The sequence below is a fragment of the Dromiciops gliroides genome, chromosome 2 (assembly GCF_019393635.1).
Source record: "Dromiciops gliroides isolate mDroGli1 chromosome 2, mDroGli1.pri, whole genome shotgun sequence".
Taxonomy (NCBI): Eukaryota; Metazoa; Chordata; class Mammalia; order Microbiotheria; family Microbiotheriidae; genus Dromiciops; species Dromiciops gliroides.
In genome coordinates this window covers 247198546-247217330 of record NC_057862.1, presented here as the reverse complement: position 1 = coordinate 247217330, position 18785 = coordinate 247198546, and the positions used below count along the sequence as shown (strand labels likewise).

General features: G+C 36.6%; 1 protein-coding gene across 1 annotated transcript in view; it reads right to left on the bottom strand.

Moving 5' to 3' along the window:
* Positions 1-18785, bottom strand: part of KIAA0586 (KIAA0586 ortholog) — a 141831-nt gene that overhangs the window by 98906 nt on the left and 24140 nt on the right. The window contains exons 7-11 of the mRNA XM_043980217.1: positions 17310-17531; positions 13850-14009; positions 10244-10411; positions 5705-5825; positions 1472-1589 (exon numbers count right to left, since the gene is read on the bottom strand). Of these exons, the coding sequence (XP_043836152.1) occupies positions 1472-1589; positions 5705-5825; positions 10244-10411; positions 13850-14009; positions 17310-17531 (789 nt within the window). The remainder of the gene's footprint in view (positions 1-1471; positions 1590-5704; positions 5826-10243; positions 10412-13849; positions 14010-17309; positions 17532-18785) is intronic.

Genomic DNA, 18785 nt, shown 5'->3' with positions numbered 1-18785 from the left:
TGGATTTGAACTCAGGTCCTCCTGAATCCAGGACTGGTGCTTTATACACTGTGCCACCTAGCTGCCCACACCTTTAAGTTTAATATACATTTTAATACTTTCTCCATCACTTTCTTAAGTTAAGACAATCAACAACACAATAAACTATGCCCTGACTTGTAGTATTTGTGAATTTCTAAGTTATAAATGCTCACACTGAAAATTTAACAATTCACTCTCTCTAGCTGGTATAAGCTGGCTCCTACACACACCTAGGTTCAGGTTAAGAAGAGCTTTAAATGCCAGGCAGAAGACTTGATATTTGATCATAGAAGTGACAGGGTACTAGACAAGTTTACTGAAAATGTGGGATGAGAGAGTCAGATCTCTACTTTAAAAAAATCACTATAGCTGCTAAATGGAGGATGTATTAAACTTGGGAGAGACCGAAGCAGAGAGATGAAGTATAAAATGCTATTGCAATAGTTCAGGCAAGAAGAGATGGGGTCCTAAACTAGGGGTTGTGGCTGAATGAGTAAAGAGAAAGAGGGACATATTTGAGAGAAATGAAGATACAAACAAGATATGTTTGGGGTTTTTTTGTTTGTTTTTTTGCGGGGCAATGAGGGTTAAGTGACTTGCCCAGGGTCACACAGCTAGTAAGTGTCAAGTGTCTAAGGCCGGATTTGAACTCAGGTCCTCCTGAATCCAGGGCCAGTGCTTCATCCACTGCGCCACCTAGCTGCCCCCTAGAAAAAAGATTTGGCAACATATTATATGTTGGGTGAGAAAAAGTGAAGAGTTAAGGATGGCATCAAAGCTGAATGCCCGGCTTACTGTGAAGATGATGATGACTTCAACAGTAGTACAGAAGTTTGGAAGAGGGGACGATTTGGGGTGGGGGAAAGATAATGTTTTGAGCATTCAAAGTCTGAATACCTACAAGAAATCCAATTCAAGATGTCCAAAAGTCATTTGGAAGGCCTGGAGCTCAGAAAAGAGACTACACAGCTTAATATTCAGACACAGGAATCATTTACATACATATCACTGAACTTTTGAGAAGCTGACAGCATCAACAAGTGAGACAGCAGAGAGCAAAAAGAGAAAAAGACCCAAGAAAGACCCTTCAAGAATACCCCTGGTTAGTGAATCGGGCCTGGATGGGAACCCAGCAAAGGGCACTGAGAATGAATTGTCAAACAGTTAAGGGGAGAACCAAGAGAGAGAAGTTTAACTTCCAAGAAAAGCTAGCAAAGAGTATTCAGGAGGAAAGGGTGGTCAAGAGGATCAAATTATGCAGACATCAAAAAGGATGAGGACTAAGAAAAATTCAATAAAATTTCCAGGTACCATGACTCATAATTCATCCTATTAATTTTCTTATCATTTATCTTTACTAATAATGATTTGTATTAACAATAATATTATTAATTACTAATAATGATTTTTATTAACAAATTTGTGTTTATACATGAAATATATCATTCACCTCTCTCTTCCTTCGGCCAAGACCACAAAAGACATCATCTATGTGCTGCACAGTCTTTTCAGCTATTCCAAACTCTTCATGAGACTGAAATGATTTAGGCTTCAGAGTGGCAGCACCACTGGAAAGAAAAAAAATACCTTCTAAAATATAATCCTTTCCACTGTAACAAAAATATGTGAAAGACAGAACACATTTATATAATGATGTGTATACCACATCATTACCCTTTGGTATGTTCTCAATCAAAAGATACTAGATTTCTAAACATAAATGTGCAATCCAGTAATAAATTCTAAATCGTTTAAATAAAAAAACATCATATTTTTCAATTTGGTGTTAACACCAATTCTTTTGTGCACTATAAACACAATAAAGAAATATATTTATCATAATTACATATGGATATCTCAAATAATCATATTTAAGTGAATATAAAACGTACTTAGCGTCACTGGAGTCAAGGATATACTGTAACATCTAGTCCATCACTCTCTTCAATGTAAAACATCAAGATTCTAGACTATGAACTGTTTTCTTCCTTCTGTTGTGATACTAAAGTTCCCACTCAATCATTTTTCATAAGAGGTACAGACAATATAAAACACTGACATCTTAGTTCTTTGAAGAAATTAAATAATAAGTTTTTAATACATCTATATTTGAATATCAAATAGATGCACTTTCTAATACAACAAAAATTCAGTGATACTAATAACCAAAGAATCTAAAATACAAAATAATCATACATTAGAAAATATTTTTAAATGTTAAAGTCTATTTTAAAATGACCTTGAGGGGAAGCTGGGTGGTGCAGTGATAGAGCACCGGCCCTGGATTCAGGAGGACCTGAGTTCAAATCCGGCCTCAGACACTTGACACTTACTAGCTGTGTGACCTTGGGCAAGTCACTTAACCCCAATTGCCTCCCCACCCCCCAAAAAAAGGCCTTGAAAAGTAATGCTTTTAAATCACTAAATGCAAATCAATAATGTTTACTAGTACACTAAAATAAATCCAACTAGACTGTGTTCCACCTACAAGGCACCAACTATCATGAAACAAAAACCTAATACACACACCTCAAAGGCTTTAATGTGATAAGAGCAAGAGACCTTTCAGATTCAAGCATATGAAAAACTGTTTTTTTCACATGAAATTATTAAAATTATGAAAATGGATGCATATTGATGTGTCATGCCCTTAAAAATAAATATGAATATAGCAACATCATTTAATTTTTTAATTAGTAAAAAAGACTTGGGTTTCAAAGAAAACACTGAGAACCTACAAGTTCTAATGTGGATTCCAGATTCCAGCATGAGGAAGTTAATTCATGAGAGCATAAAGATTAAGTTTAGAAACAATTATTTTGTTAAAAAAGTAAACATTTTCTACCAAATCATCTGAAATGTGTAGAATAAAGGTGCCTGCCCAAAAATGAAAGATTAAAAAGCAAAAGAAGAAAGCCTTTTAATAAATGACTAATGCTGCCAATTTACTTTTAAAATGTATCTTTAAGTCATAGATTTTTCCATATATGTTAAACATTTTCTTTTTTTTCCCCACTACTTCATATTTGACAAACTCCACACCGAAGTCCTATTGTAATGTGTAGTTTTTTTAGAGAGAAAACTTTGTCAAGTAATAAGCTGGAAAGACTTCAAGCATGGGCTCAGCAATAAACTTAAAAATTGATTTCTTTTTATTTTACTATATACACTTTTCCATGTCCAAATTAACGCTGGAAAACCCTAGCCTAGGGTAGCCTACTTTTTTTGAGGACATAAACCACATAAGTTACAGATAAATTTATTATATGAGAATAGGAAAAGTTGGCCCTTATCCTCGCCAAGGTCAATCCTTTTACTCATGCCCTGGATCTCATCCTATCCTGCCTCTTCCAAGTTTTTGCTCTTTCAATCACCCTCTCTCTTTTTTCTGATCTTCAATTTCTTTATCCATTGGCTCCTTCTCTTTGGTATACAAAAATTTCCAGAGGTCATTCACCTGTAAAAAAATTTCACCTGACCTTGAAATTCCCCTTAAGTTATCATCATGTAACAGTCAATCTCCTAGATGAATTTGTTGACTCCATTCACTCACTCCCTACTTACTAGTCAAATCTCACTACTCAACTAAAATTAATTGCAAAACCCAATGATAAATAATAACAAATGTCCTTTTCTCAGTCCTCCGTTTTCCTTTGTGAAACATGTTTTTCTGTCTGGCCGAAGTTTCTCTCCACCCCCATCCATCCTCCATTCAGTCACTAAAGTGATTTTCTTACTCAATAAGTTCAAGTGGCTTCCTATTGGCTCCAGGAGCAAATACAAAATGTTCTGTTGGCATTCAAAGTCCTTCATAGCTTAGGCTCCCTCCTATCTTTCCAGTCTTCTTATATCTTACTCCTCAACATACTCTTCAATCCAATGACACCTGCTTCCTTGAAGTTCTAGGGACGAGACACTTCAACTCTTGACTTCTAGCATTTTTTCTGGTTTTCCCCCCTGCCTGAAATAATCTCCCTCCTCCACTCCAACTACTAGCCTCCCTGGTTTCTTTTAGGTTCCAAATAAAATATCACCTTCTAGAGAAAGTCTTCCCCTACTCCTATTAACTTCAGTGCTTTCCCTCTTTTAATTATTTTCTATTTATCCTGCACATAGCTTGCTTTGTATATATTTGTTTACATGTTGTCTCACCAATTAGACTGTAAGCTCCTTGGGGGCAAGTACTCTTTTGCCTCTTTTTGTATCCTCAGCACTTACCATTGTGCCTGGTACACAGTAGAGTGTAACAAATGTTTACTGAATGAATGAATGAATGAATGAATGAATGAATGAATACCCAAATCCATTCAGCTGCAAAGTCTTAATTATTCTACTTCCACAATGTATCTTAAATCAATTCTATTCTCTCTACTGTAAATAGCTTCCTCACTGGTTCCTCTACATCAAGTCTCTCCCCATTCCAATCCATCTTCCACAAAGATATCCAATTGATATTTCTAAAGGTGTATGGCCTTTCTAACAGGGGCTACTAACCTGGGGTCTGTGAAATTTCTTAAGAAAATTTTTCATAATGTAATTTGTTTCCTTTGCAATCCTTTGTATTTTATTTTATGCATTTAAAAGCATGATTCTGGGGGCAGTTAAATGGTGCAGTGGATAAAGCACCTGCCCTGGTTTCAGGAGGACCTGAGTTCAAATCCAACCTCAGACACTTGACACTTACTCGCTGTGTGACCCTGGGCAAGTCACTTAACCCTCACTGCCCTAGCCAAAAAAAAAAAAAAAAAAGAGCAAAGGAACCTTTAAAAAAAAACAAAACATGATTCTGAAAAGGATCCACAGGCTTTATCCACCAGACAAAAGGATTCATGACAAAGAAAAGGTTAAGAACACCCACGATATAAAATACTAATTCTCTTAGCTCATATTTAAAGCCCTTCACATTCTGGCTCCAAATTATCTTTCCAAACTGATTTCACTTAAATTCCAAAGTGTGATACTTGCTATTCCATTTACACACAAGTTCCCTCATCTGCCTCTCTGTATTTGCATGGGCCATCCTCCACTCCTGGAATGCTTTTTCTCTCTCCTCACTTCTGCTAATGATAATTTCTAGGTTGGCTAAACTAGTCCCTCCAAGAAGCTTTCTTGATCCCTTCTCATTGTTGCACCTTCCTTCTATCTGGAAATTACGCTGTAAGTATTTTGTATTAACCTATCTGTATACACTTTACTTTCCCCAGCAGAATGTAACCTCTCCAAAAGTAGAGCCAACTGTTTTCATTTCTGACTCTACTTATACCAGAATCTGGTACATGCTTGATATACTGTAGGTGCATAATAGATGTCTGTTAAAATGAATTCAACAGGTAAGAAAATAACTAAGTAGGACTTCTAGAAAAGCCCTAGATTGGAATTCAGGATCAGATATGAGTTTTAATATCCCATGCTCTGCCAATTGGTGTTAACCTATGATCTTAGGCAAGTCACTTCATCACACATGGACTCAGTTTCCTCCTCTACAAAATGAAGGCATTGATCCAGCAGTCACTTCCAGGTCTCAATTTACTGATCTAAACATAATGATCCAAGCATAACACAATAAGAAGCTACAGAACTGTAATTTCTCAAAATTTACAAAGATGTTCATGTCTCAACTTTCTACTTTTCTCCTTTTTGATGAACAGATAATAAATCTTTTACTTCATTCTCTCTTTTTTACCGATTTTTCAGGGGATCCTGTTTCATTCTAGATGTGGCTAGTGACATCCCTTCTGAAGACTCATTCTCTTTTACATGGGTGTCCTGACTATTCAAGATCTGCTCCAGTAATCTTCCACTTCCTAAAAGGCAAAAATAGTTTTAAATACTATTATTAATGAAAAAAACTAAAACAATTTAAAAATCTGGCCTAAGTTTATATAATTAAAAACATAACAAATACAAAATCCACTACATTTATTTTATAACACTAAACAAAAATAGCAAGAAAACTAACATTTCTACAGAATATATTTGTGTATAAAACTCTTCTGTAATATTATCAGTAACTTAATAATAGTAATAAAATATAATAAAAACTTAATAATATCAGTAACCTAAGGGGAAAAAATTATAGAACAAGGACGATGACTAGTAAATTAAAATTATTTGTTTTCAAAATCCAGCAAGATTTTGGTATTATAAAATAGTCCAGAGTGGATTTAACTCTCTCATTACATAGTTAAATGACCTCATCTGCCATTCTTCTTCCTAAAATACATCATTTTCTTAATATTTAGGGATGTCTTTTTGTAAGACAAACTGTAAGTTCTAGATGTACCCAAGCTATAAATAAATTAAAACTCTTTCCAATGATGCAACACTTTTAAATCACAGAATTATTCTTCTGTGCTTATCAATCATATATATTTCCACTAGCTTGGAAAAACATGTTCCATCTGTAGTTACCTAAACTAATAATCAGCAAATTAAAGTAAGAAAAACATCACTGTTCATGCTTATTAACCACAAAGTTCACCAATGTTTTAAAATTATACTATGTGAGAAATGTTTCCAATTGAATGAAGTATAATAAAGATGAACGTGAAATCCTACACTCAGGTTGAAAAAAATTTAACAGCAAAAGGACAAAATGAGTGAAAACAGCTAGACAGCATCATGTAACAAAGTCAAGAGTGTTTGTGGACTGACTACAGCATGACTTGGATTCTCAAAAACACTTTTGTCAAATTAATAAAAGAATAACATACAGAATAAGGAAGATAACAGTCAACCATACTCTGCCTGTCAGACCACATATAAAGAATTATGTTGCATTCTAATGTTTTTATTAGAGACAATCTCAAAGTTCTGTGAAATATTCCTTTTCACGATGGATGTTTAGGTTGTAAAGAATAACATCAATTCTACAAATGCAATCAAAGGGAAGTATTTCCAATTCTACGGAATTATCAGACTAATATACTTCTTAGCTGATGCCTATCATTGTAATCCCTATATTATTTTGTTAGAGTCTGAATGCTAGAACTCCACCTCCATTTATGTGAAATGGTCCTAATGCCCATAAAGCACACAGGCAGAGGTTTTTCCACTTTTTTTTAAACTTTCCTACTCTTCTGACCTATTTTAACCCTGTCTCAAGCCATTAATGCTTGCAGCTTCTCTCCCAATTTCTGGTCCCAATAAAAAACTTCCCCTATCCAAGCCTGGTATTGAAAAGTGACCCTGCAAACTTCTCTACCACATGTGGCTCTGATTAAGAATGTCCCTTCTGACATCTGGTACCAATTACTGATTCTCCACAAAATCCATTTTTAGGGTACATAACTTCACCATCTGAACCTCAACTTTGAGCATGTTTCTTCCTGGACAGAATTTCTCTCTTCCTTCAAAACTCAAAGCAAGACCACCTATTACTCAAAGCTTTTCCTGATCCCTCCAACTACTCGTGCCCTTCCTCTCTACCTTCTCTGCATTTATTTCACATTTATTATGCATATTTTATCATGGGGTATATATATACACATACATATGATACATATATATCACATATGTGCATGTTGTCTCTGCAACAGGATCTAAGCTGTTTGAGAACAGGAACCACAAGACCATGGATTTAGAGCTACAAGGGACCTCAAAAGTCATCTCATGCAGCCAGCTCAACTTTCATAAATGATCTGTCCAATGTCCCAAAGGTAGTAAACAGCAGAGCCAGGATATGAACTCAGAAACTCTGACTCCAAAGTGAGTGCTTGCTCTGTCATGCCTCAATACCTATTATGGATGACAGCAATTCAAAAATCAAATAAATCAACAAGTTAAATATAAATTTTAAGTGTTCGTTTACACACACACACATACAATAAGTTTTACCATGAAAGCATATTTATACATTTCCTTGTGGCCACAGCCTATTTGTGTCTACATCTATATGGCCAGCCACTTTTGTATAAAGGTCTAATTCCAAGTCTATAATACAAAGTATTAAAACAGTAACTACTGTACGGCATGCTAATAACTTAAGTTAAAAAAAAAAAACTCCAGAAAATTATTTTTATCACATATTTAATGTGCATCCAAGAAAGGGATTCATCATTTACCTTTTGGTCTACTTTCTTTTGACTTAGCCAAAGCCAAATGTTGTACTTTAATATCTTTAAGAATGTTTCATATTTTTGACTTTGTATCACTAGCACCTAGCACTAGTAGACACTTAATAAAGGATTATTGATTGAATGTCACAAAATTTTTATTTAAAAAACAAAAAGCTAAGTCCAATATCTTCCACTTTAGAAGGGATCCTGATAAGCAGAGAAAGCACTTGGTATAACAGACAAAAAAGCCGGCCTGGTGATCAGAAGACCTAGGTTCAAATCCAACTTCTAACATATGTTGTGTGACTAAAAGCCCATTATTTAACTTCTAAATATTCCCAGGCAACTGTTATAAATAAGGTGCATACCAACATAAGTAGGAGATCCCCCACCAATGAAATCTCAAGTCTAGTCTTTAAAAAAATTAACAAGCTGGACTATGTCTAGGAGAGTGGCAAGGATAGTGAAGGTCAGGTCATATGAGGAAGGATTAAAGGACTTACTGAAGTTTAGCATGAGGAAAAGAAGACTTGGGAGGGACACAAATAGCCCTCTTCAAATATATGACAGGCTATCATATGGAAGAGCAATTGAGTTTATATTGTATTGCTTTAATTTTTTTTTTTTTTTGGTGAGGCAATTGGGGTTAAGTGACTTGCCCAGGGTCACAAAGCTGGTAAGTGTCAAGTGTCTGAGGTCAGATTTGAACTTAGGTCCTTCTGAATCCAGGGCCAGTGCTCTATCCACTGTGCCACCTACCTGTCCCTATATTGTATTGTTTTAAAGGAGAAAAGTAAGCGGAAGGTAAGAAGAGGGATGACTTCTTAACTACAAGTGCTATCTGAGGGGGCAGGTAGGTAGGTGGCACAGTGGATAAAGCACCAGCCCAGGATTCAGGAGGACCTGAGTTCAAATTGGGCCTCAGACACTTGATACTTACTGGCTGTGTGACCCTGGGCAAGTCACTTAACCCTCACTGCCCCACAAAAACAAAAACAAAACAACAAAAAAGTGCTGTCTGAAAATGAAATAAATGCATGAGGCAGTAAACTCCTTAGAACTTCTAGTATCCTAAAGCCAAAGTTAACTGACTACCTACTGATATTTTGTATAGTATATTCCTATACTGATCATTCAGATAAACTCTAGACTCCCTGACAACTTTTGGACATTCTGAATCTATTATTAATCTATATATCACTCAGTAATGGAGAAAATGATGAAAAATATACAGATAATTCCTGCATATGAAATAAATAAGAATATACTACTAAGTCTTAAAATACTAAATCCAAAGTTATCAATCAACACAAGTCAAATACAAACTTTTAGATCTCTGTATATTCAAGTAATCTTAGTTCCCCTTAGAACCGATTAGTTGGAATGAAATAAGGTGATCAATAAACATTTACTAAGACCAGTAAAGTGCCAGGCACTGGACTAAGGACTAGGGATACGACAAGACAAAAGACAGTCTCTGCCCTGAAGGAGCTCACGATCTAATGGAAGAGACAACAAACAAATCCATAGAAACAAACTACATACAGAATAAATGGGAAATAATTAATAGAAGGAAAGCCACACAAGAGTTACTGAACAAAGCATATTTACTTTGCCTAAACACAGCAAGGACACATCAAGGTTAAAAGAGCATTCAGCTTCTCTGGCCTTAGCCCTCCATTTGGAAACAAGACTGGGCGATATATTTTCAGGGCATGGTAACTCATGTGGTTTGAGGTATTCCCCAAGTCTGAGAGGCAGCAGCTATGTGGGACCAGGACGTTTTTGTGCTCCCAGACCAGGAGGCTCCATCAGAGAAGTTGTTCTAATCAGATTTCACGGGGCAGGAAACTGTCAGGGAAGTCAGGGAAGTTGCATCAGGAAAATGCTGCTCCAATGGTAGTTCAGTGTCATGACATGTGTTGAAAGACAAATACATTCATCTAATCAAGGAAACAATTAAAAATTGGAGCCATGGAGAAAAATGCCTCCCACTGATCTTAATAATAATCAGAAAAAGCCTACACTAACAGACTGCAAATTTATAAAGACAAATGCAGAAATATTAAATAGAAACTATTATGGGGGATCCAGGTGTTTACAACTAACTTCTCATGGCACAGAAATAAAAGAAAAACAAAGGCAAATTGTTACAAGTCAATTACCTTTACAAGATAATATCTGCAAATTTTCCTTTTCTTCCCCAGGCCTTGCACTCTTGGAAAGTTTATCATCTTTAGAAACGGGTACAGGAGCAAATCTTCGGGGTGCTGGGGTCTCAAGTGGAGATTTTTGATTCTCAAATCCCAGATCTTCAACTTGCCTTAAATATGCTTAAATGCAGAAGAAAAAGCAAACAGCAGTAAAATACATTTGCATATTTAAGATATCCTTGTTTACATATTTTTACAACATAACCAAAACATAAGTATGCAACCATTAAAAGACAAAGCTGACAAAACCAGAGAAGCAGCATGAAACAATGAAAAGAACATTGCATTTGGAGTCAGAAGAACAAGATTCAAATTCCACAACTGTTGTTTATTACTTGTTTTGACTTTGGGCAAGTCACTTAAACTCTCTGGGCATTCATTTCCTCATCTGTATAATGACTGAGTTATTGGTAGTATTAATAATGATGATGATGATAGCTAGCATTTATATAATTTTTTACGGTTTATAAACCACTTTACAGATAATTTGATCCTCACAACAACCCAATGAGGTAGATAGCAATATTGTTTGATGAAGAATTGTGAATAACTTGACTATTCTCAACAATACAATGATCCAAGACAATTCCAAAAGACTATTGATGAAACATACTATCCACCTCCAAAGAAAGAACTGATAATTGATAGAACACAGACTGAAGCGTGCTATGTTTCAATTTTTTTTTCCATTTCTTTTTTTTTCTTTTAATCAAGTTTTCTTGTACAAAATGACAAATATGGTAATATTTTACATAATTATAAATATATAACCCACATGTGATTGTTTGCCACCTCAGGTAGGGGGGAGGGAGGGAAAGAGGGATAAAAATTGGAACCCAAAACTATAAATAAAAATGTTTATTACATTAAAAAGAAAGGATTTGATGGCTTTCCAATTCTGAGATTATGAAATTTTTCTTGTTCTCCTTTCCTATTTTCATCAAGAATACCCCTGATAGTTGGAGAAATCACTCTAAAACATTTTAAAGAGAAAAGAAAGGAGGCATGAGTTATTACTGTATTCTCAATTGCCTTTTTGTGATCTTTCTAAAACCTTCAGCATCTTCTGTTTAAATGTCCTAAGAACTAATTTTTTTACTTTATTCTATTTTAATCTTATAATTTAATTGTTTTCAATTAACAAAAATCTATTTTCTCTCCCCTACTTCCCTCTTCATCAAAGAAAAAGAAACAAAGCCCTCATAATAAATATGTATAACTCAATCAAAACAGATCCTATATTTGCTGTGTCCAAAAATTATTTACCTCATATACATCCTAAATCCATCACCTCTCTGTCAGGAGAACTCTAGAATCATGGTTGGTTAGATTATGTAGAGAGAGTTCTCAAGTCTTTCAAAATTGTTTTCATAATATGGTTATAAAATTGTTCTCCTGCTTCCTCTCTAGCCTGGATTTCTTCTATGTAAACCTAATCTGGCCCATTTATTCTTCCTATCTTCTTCTATATTGGTGCCTTCTTCATATCTTCATTTAGCATATTCAGGATTGACACGCTGAGAGTTCAAAAAGGTTCAACTGTCATACACGATAATATATAGGCAATGCCTACTGAGTAAGTAGTCTGCAAACCTTTGGCCTATTTTGCTGCTTAAACTGAAAACTTATTTTCCACTATCTTCTTTTGCACCCCTTTTGTACTTAAGTCACTGTCAATAATGAAACCAACTCTTTTGTTTGCCTACACAAGGAGAACCTGTGATGGAACCATCTTCCATTTAGCTATTCCTTTTATCTTCTAGTTTCATTTATCCTAAAAATGCTAATATCAAGGTAGTTACAATAGTTTGTCTGGTCACTGTGTGGATCACTGGCCAAAGATCAAATCTTTAGAGTATCCAAAGTTAAGTTAATGATTATAGATAGCCTAAAAACTAAGGTTCCTGGTATTCCTTTCTGCTATTATACCAATATCACTGCAGAAGCAGAAGGGGGACACACAGGAATGAGGGCCACTTTAAATATTTTTCTATTGTATGGGTTGTTATAGCTAAAGAATTCATCAGCCACCCTACTGGTAATGAGCTTTCCTTGGATTGGTCTTTAAACAGCAAACTTGGTCTGTCATAGAGAAAGACTTATCTGAAGTCCTTGTAGTATCATAATGCCAGGGGTGCTATGAGGCTCAACTCAAACAATGGATGTCTACAAAGCACTTTGGAAAACTTAAAGTGCTATATAAATGTCAGTTGTTGTTACCCTATAGCAGAGATGTCAAAATTCCCCAGTGGCTTGAGACAGATTAAACTGTAACTAGGAAATGTATTAACAAAATAAATAAAAATACAGTAAAATACAGATAGTATTAATTTGTGATTTTCTAAATCAATATGCTGCCTACTGGCAGGGGTTCATTTCTAATCTGAATTTGACACCATTGCCCTAGCATCACCCAGCCTCCAGTTTGGTGATTAACTTCATTCCCTGAGCTTTCTACAATTGTTGAGCTCAGCCAATTTTTATAGAGCAATACATGCATGTGCTGGTAAATACTTAACAGCCTGGCCTCCCTAGTGGGATGGAAAATTGAGGAAAAGAGGAGAAAAAGGGGCAAGTATGTACACACAATTTAAAATTTAATCTATATTGGGGCAGCTAGGTGGTGCAGTGGATAAAGCATTGGCCTTGGATCCAGAAGGGCCTGAGTTCAAATCCAGCCTCAGACACTTGACACTTAACTAGCTGTGTGACCCTGGGCAAGTCACTTAACCCTCATTGCCCTGCAAATTTAAAAAAAAGAAAAAGAAAAAAAATTTAATCTATATTACTGACAATTTCTTAAGTCTAGACAATCAACAACAAAATATATTTGTAGCACTTGCTGATTTCTGTTATAACTCACTCCAGCACATCCCTGGGTAGAGCCTTTCAAAGTTTAAGCTCCAATGGTAAAACTGAAAATTCAGGCTCACCTCTCACAATGAGGCATCAGAGAGGAACTTTACAGAGCCATAAATAATGTTATCAACAAGGATGGATAGATTGTTGCACTAGTACCTACAAAAGCTAAAAAGACCTAGAGGAAAGTATCTGGCTCACTGCACAGATCCCTTGTGGAAGATTTCTGTGAAGGCATGCACATAAGTCAAAGGATAAGAAGGTATACATAACTTGTGATCTACATTAGTAATAGAAGTACCTATAATCGGCTTATAGATTCACTGATTTACTGAAGTATCAGTTTTAACTGTACAAATTGAGACTAGCATACTCTATTTTGACCAAAGATGTACTCTTTGAAAGTAAAATTGTTTCATTCTTTGTACCTCTATCTCCAAAACATAATACAGTGCCTGACAATAAGTATTTGTTAATGTATGCAGGAGATAAGAAAACTAATTTTATGAAACATCAAAAAAGATTACTAATATAGGCCAATTAACACAATATTGTAGTCACTACATATTTGTGAAGAAAAATAAGGCAAGAAAACAGGAAAAAAAAAAGCAAGAATGCTAATTTAATAAAAATTAAATTCATCAAGGGTGAGAACTGAATCAGTACCAAACATGACAAACAGAATATAACACTATTTACCTTGACTAGGAAGCTCTGTGTGTCTGTGATGTAAAGAATGGTTACTGCTAACAGGATGTTGAAGTTCTGATTTTACAAATGATTTTTCTACTGGATTGGAAGGCAGCACACTGACAGGCTGGAATCTGCCAGTGTTGAAGGCAGAGGTAATTAAACAGTTCTAGAAGACAAAATTGTTTTATTACTTTCTTTTTTGAAATGCATTTTTGGAGAGGGAAAGAGTGGGGCGGGGGGGTTGGCAAATCAATTCTATTTTGAGACTAGATACTTACAACCAGACAAACCCCTCTAGAAAGAACATTCCTCAAAAATAGTTAAGCAAAAACCATTTAAGAGTCTGATGTCAAACACTTCCCAATTACATTTTAATGTTAGCACTGGATGATGAATTGCGCACCTGCTATAGCTGACTCTGACATAGAATGAGGACTGGAAACTGTCCCAAGTGCCCTCATCTACGATGTGGCCTCATGTTCCTAGTAAGGCTCCTGCTCATGAATACTACTCTGTATCAGAGACCTCACTAGGAACTGGAGACATCTGGCCTCACTCACTACATAAAACCGGTCACCAAGAGCTAAGTCTCAGTCCTTTCCAAAAGAAAAGGACACGCCTGAATTTTGTGGTCTCTGTTGCACTTCCTATGCAGGCACCACTTCAGGAGACTCCTCCATTGCTTATTATCTTTTCTGGCTGTCTTTCTGTCTTTGCTTTGCTTTTACCTGCACCAAGCTCTTCCAGCACCACCCAGGCTAACCTTCTTATTACACCAAGCACTGAGTTATCTAGTACTGGTATAGAGATGGAAGGGCCCCTAGATCTTGAGGACCTTTGTTACCAAAAGGAGAGATCTTCTGGAGGAACATTTAATCCGCACAGGTTGGCCTTTTTTTTTTTTTCTCCTGAAACTAAACTACTCACACAGCTACCTGAGTACCCAAGGACAAAAGTGCAACACAGGAGTCAGCTCATTCCTCTGGTATGTCATGGGAAGCCTTGCCCAACTAAACCAATACCAAATCTTTGCTGGATATCCTTTCCATAATATTGTCAATATACTTTCATCTGTTGGATGTGAGATGGTTGAAGGGTCCTGTTTCATTTTGATCTGAAACCACACCACCAAATCAAGCCTGATACTGGTCTGACCCAAAACAATCTGTATACTTTACGGGCACACAGAGAATTATAATCACTTTAATAAGGACTTTGTTAGTACTGTGATAAGATTTTCAAGTTAGGAAACAACTTCTACTCATTATCAAATCCTAGATTAAGCTCAGATTCTGAAGGTTAGATGGGCAAATGTAGGCTAACCCAGAATTATCATGAAGATTCCCTGTCTGATACTCTGTATCCAGGATCTAGCGTAGAATGTAGACCTACATACAATCAATCAATAAGCATTCATTACCTGTCTACTAAGAGCCAGATACTCTGCTAAGCAATAGACATAGGAAGATAAAAGTGAAGTTCCTGCCCTTAAGGAAATTCTAATCTATCAAAGGAAATACTATGTACATACATAAGGATATGCAAAATATATACAAGGGAATTTTGAGAGAGGAAGCACTGGCAGCTGAAGGCACCAAAAAAGCTTCATGTAAAAATCAGGCAAACAAAAACAGCACATCTGAAGGGTTTAGGAATCAGGTACCACTAAACACGGAGAAATAAATGGAAAAGTAAGCTGAGATTCCTACAGTTAAGCCAGTGTGCCACTTCTGAGTCTCCTCTGCCTGCTAGGCAACCCACTTTTCTCCCTTGGTTCTCTTTCTCCCACATACTTATTTCTATTTATTCACTTTGTTTCTTCTATATCCTTACCTATGTACTTGTATGTAAGTTCCTTGAGAGTAAGAACTGTTTCATTCTTTGTACTTTTAGCACCTAAGCACAAGATGAGGCACATAATAGGCACATAATGAGGCACTTGCTGATTGGCTAACTCTTCCTTCTCAATATTCATTTGCTCTTTTCTTCTTCATGACCCACCTCTGTCTCCTCGGTGTGGTTATTACCCAAGGTTTTGACATCTTCTTTCTCTACGACCTCTCCCTTAGAGGTCCCATCAGTTCCCATGAGGTTAAGTATCACCTGTATCTATTCAGACATTACCTAAAGTGTTTCTCTTGAGCTTCAGGCACAAATCATCACTTCCTGGATATTCTGGCTATTCCACAACTATCTCAAATGCAACGAATTTAAAATACAGAACTTCTCCTCCTCTAAATAACTTCTCTATTTCTGTTATTGGCACCACCATCTGTTATAGTGGACACGTCTCTGACTCTTCCTTCTCTATCACTCTCTCCTGTTATTTGTAACCTTGTGTCAATTCCACTATCACAACATCTCATTCCCTTTTTTCCTCTCAAATGAACATATGTGAGAATCTCATTCAAACACTCACTACCTCTCACCCAGATCACAGTAACAGTTTCATTGGTCTCCCTGCTTACAGTTTCTTGCCTCTTCATTCACCCTCCACACATCTGCCAAAATAGTCTTCCTGTGGCACAGCTCTAACTACTTGATTCCTCTGCTCAGAAACCTTCATTGGTTCCCCATTGCCTTAAAAGTGAAATACAAATTCTCCAGGCTGGCATTTCCCACCCTATATAATCTGGCTCCCACCTGCCTTATACTATTTCCCTTCATGTATTCTACACTCCAGCCAAATTCATCTGTAGCTTTTCTGGAACTTGACACTCACTCCATTTCCCACTGCTGACACTGGCCTAGAGCAATGTGCAAACCTGGGATGTGCTCTCTCCTAATCTTCCCTTCTCAAAATCCTTGTTTTCCTGAAAAGCTCAGCTTGGGTGCCACCTCCTTTGTGAGGCTTTCCCTGGTGCTGCCAAATATTAGGTTTTCTCTCTTCTCAGTTTTCTTTTTACTATACTTATGTGTGTCCATTTTGCATTCTCCCCTTCAACACCATTCCTGCCCGCCCCCCCCCCAAAAAAGTAACCTCCGTAAGACCAGAGACTGCTTTGTTTTTGTCAATATCCTCAGCAAAGAGCACCATGGCTATGCTGAGTAAGTGCTTAGCGAACACTTATGGAATTGAATTTAATCCTGTTAGGGTTCTTATTTTTAAAATACTTAATATCATCATAACCCCTACAAGAAAGGCAAAACAACCTGCAAATACTTGAGAAAAAAAATGTCAGGGTCTAACAAGAAATCAATGAAAATGACAATACACATTAATGAAAAGGTAAACAGAAATCACTTAAATTTTTCCCAATGCTGTACCATTTCCTTTGTAAATTCAAAAGAGATTATCTCAGGTTTTTTTCTATATTAATTTTTTGTACATTAGGAGATATTAAATAGGAATTTAAACTAGTTATGTGGAATACCTCATTAAAGATTCTGGTAACAGTTATTTATCAGTTTAAGACAACAAAGTAATAGGAAATACAACACTATAGTCTAGTTTGAATGAAGATACCTGAAGATCTAATTGCTGTTGCTGGATTTTTTCCAGATGCCTAAGGTGTTGTCCTATAAATGCATCAAACTGTTTCTCACGGTCTTGGCAACAAGATCTCTCAGGTTGAATTTTAATGTTTTTCTGCTGCTCTGCAACACGCTGTAATTGTTTATCTGTCTCCTGGAGTTGACTGAGTAATTCTGATACAGAATTAACTTTTGCTTCCAAATCACTCTGTACCTAAAACAAGAAAAATATAGCAAAGCCAGATTTTCTTGTATTAAGAAAAATGACCAGATCACCATTTATCAACAACACATCAACAACACTGCATATATATTTTGTATATATTTAGTCATTTCTCTTCCCACATAGAACTGAAGCTCTTTGAGGGCAAGGGTTGTAGCCAAAACAGTGTAGGTATTTATCAATTGATAAGTATTTATTAAGCAGCCACTATATGGGGGCAGCTAGGTGGCACAGTGGATAGAGCACCAGGCCTGGATTCAGGAGGACCTGAGTTCAAATCCAACCTCAGACCCTTGACACTTACTAGCTGTGTGACCCTGGGCAAGTCACTTAACCCCCAATTGCCTCACTAAAAAAAAAAAAGCAGTCACTATGTGTCAGGCACTGTGCTAGACCACTCAACATAAGCTTTGTGGTAAAATTGGATTTGGCAGACCGATTGAGATGAGCCACACCTGGACTGCCCTGAGTGACTGTGTGCTGCTCATGTCAGCAGGAGAAACCACTCTCCACGGGCAGTTTTGAAGGACCTCCCCTTTTGGGGGAGGAAGAGTAAATGCTCACTATGGGGAGCTTAGTCTCTTCCAGAGTGACTTTCTTTCCTGGTGACGTGAGCTGCAGCAGGGGATGAGAAAGAGGTTCTTTCTTGAAAGTTTTGTCCTGCAGGCCCTGGCTGCAAAGCTGGTTTTCCATTGAAGCTACAGACCCCAGGGGGTGAGTTAACATACAAGCCCTGCTCTTTTGAATTAGGTGAACTGGACGCGAGTTTGGGGATTATATAGACTTAGTTTAGAGTTAGGAGGATTATGCATATTTCTTTTACCCTATTCCATTGTCTTTGATTTTATTAATTTCACCTTTGCTGTTTATTTCATTCCCATTAATAAAACCTGATTAGTTTGTGGAAAAGAGGCTGTTAGGCTCCTTTCTTATTGGCCTGGGAGAAATATCTAAAAAAGCAGTTCAGAGGGGAGGAAGCTTTGGACCTAAAGGTCCCTCATTATTTCTGGGACCCCAATATTACGGTGAGCCACTCAATTAACTCTCCATATATTAAATTTGGCCCTCACAGCTTACATTCTAATGTTAGAGACAAGTATGTATAAAAATATATGCAGGATAAAGTATATAGCTAATGAATACAAATGCATACAAAGGAGTTAAGTTACAAGGTAGCTTGGGAGGAAGGGCAAGTGAGGTCTGGAGTAGGGGGGAGGACAGAATTGAGTCTTCTTATACAACATG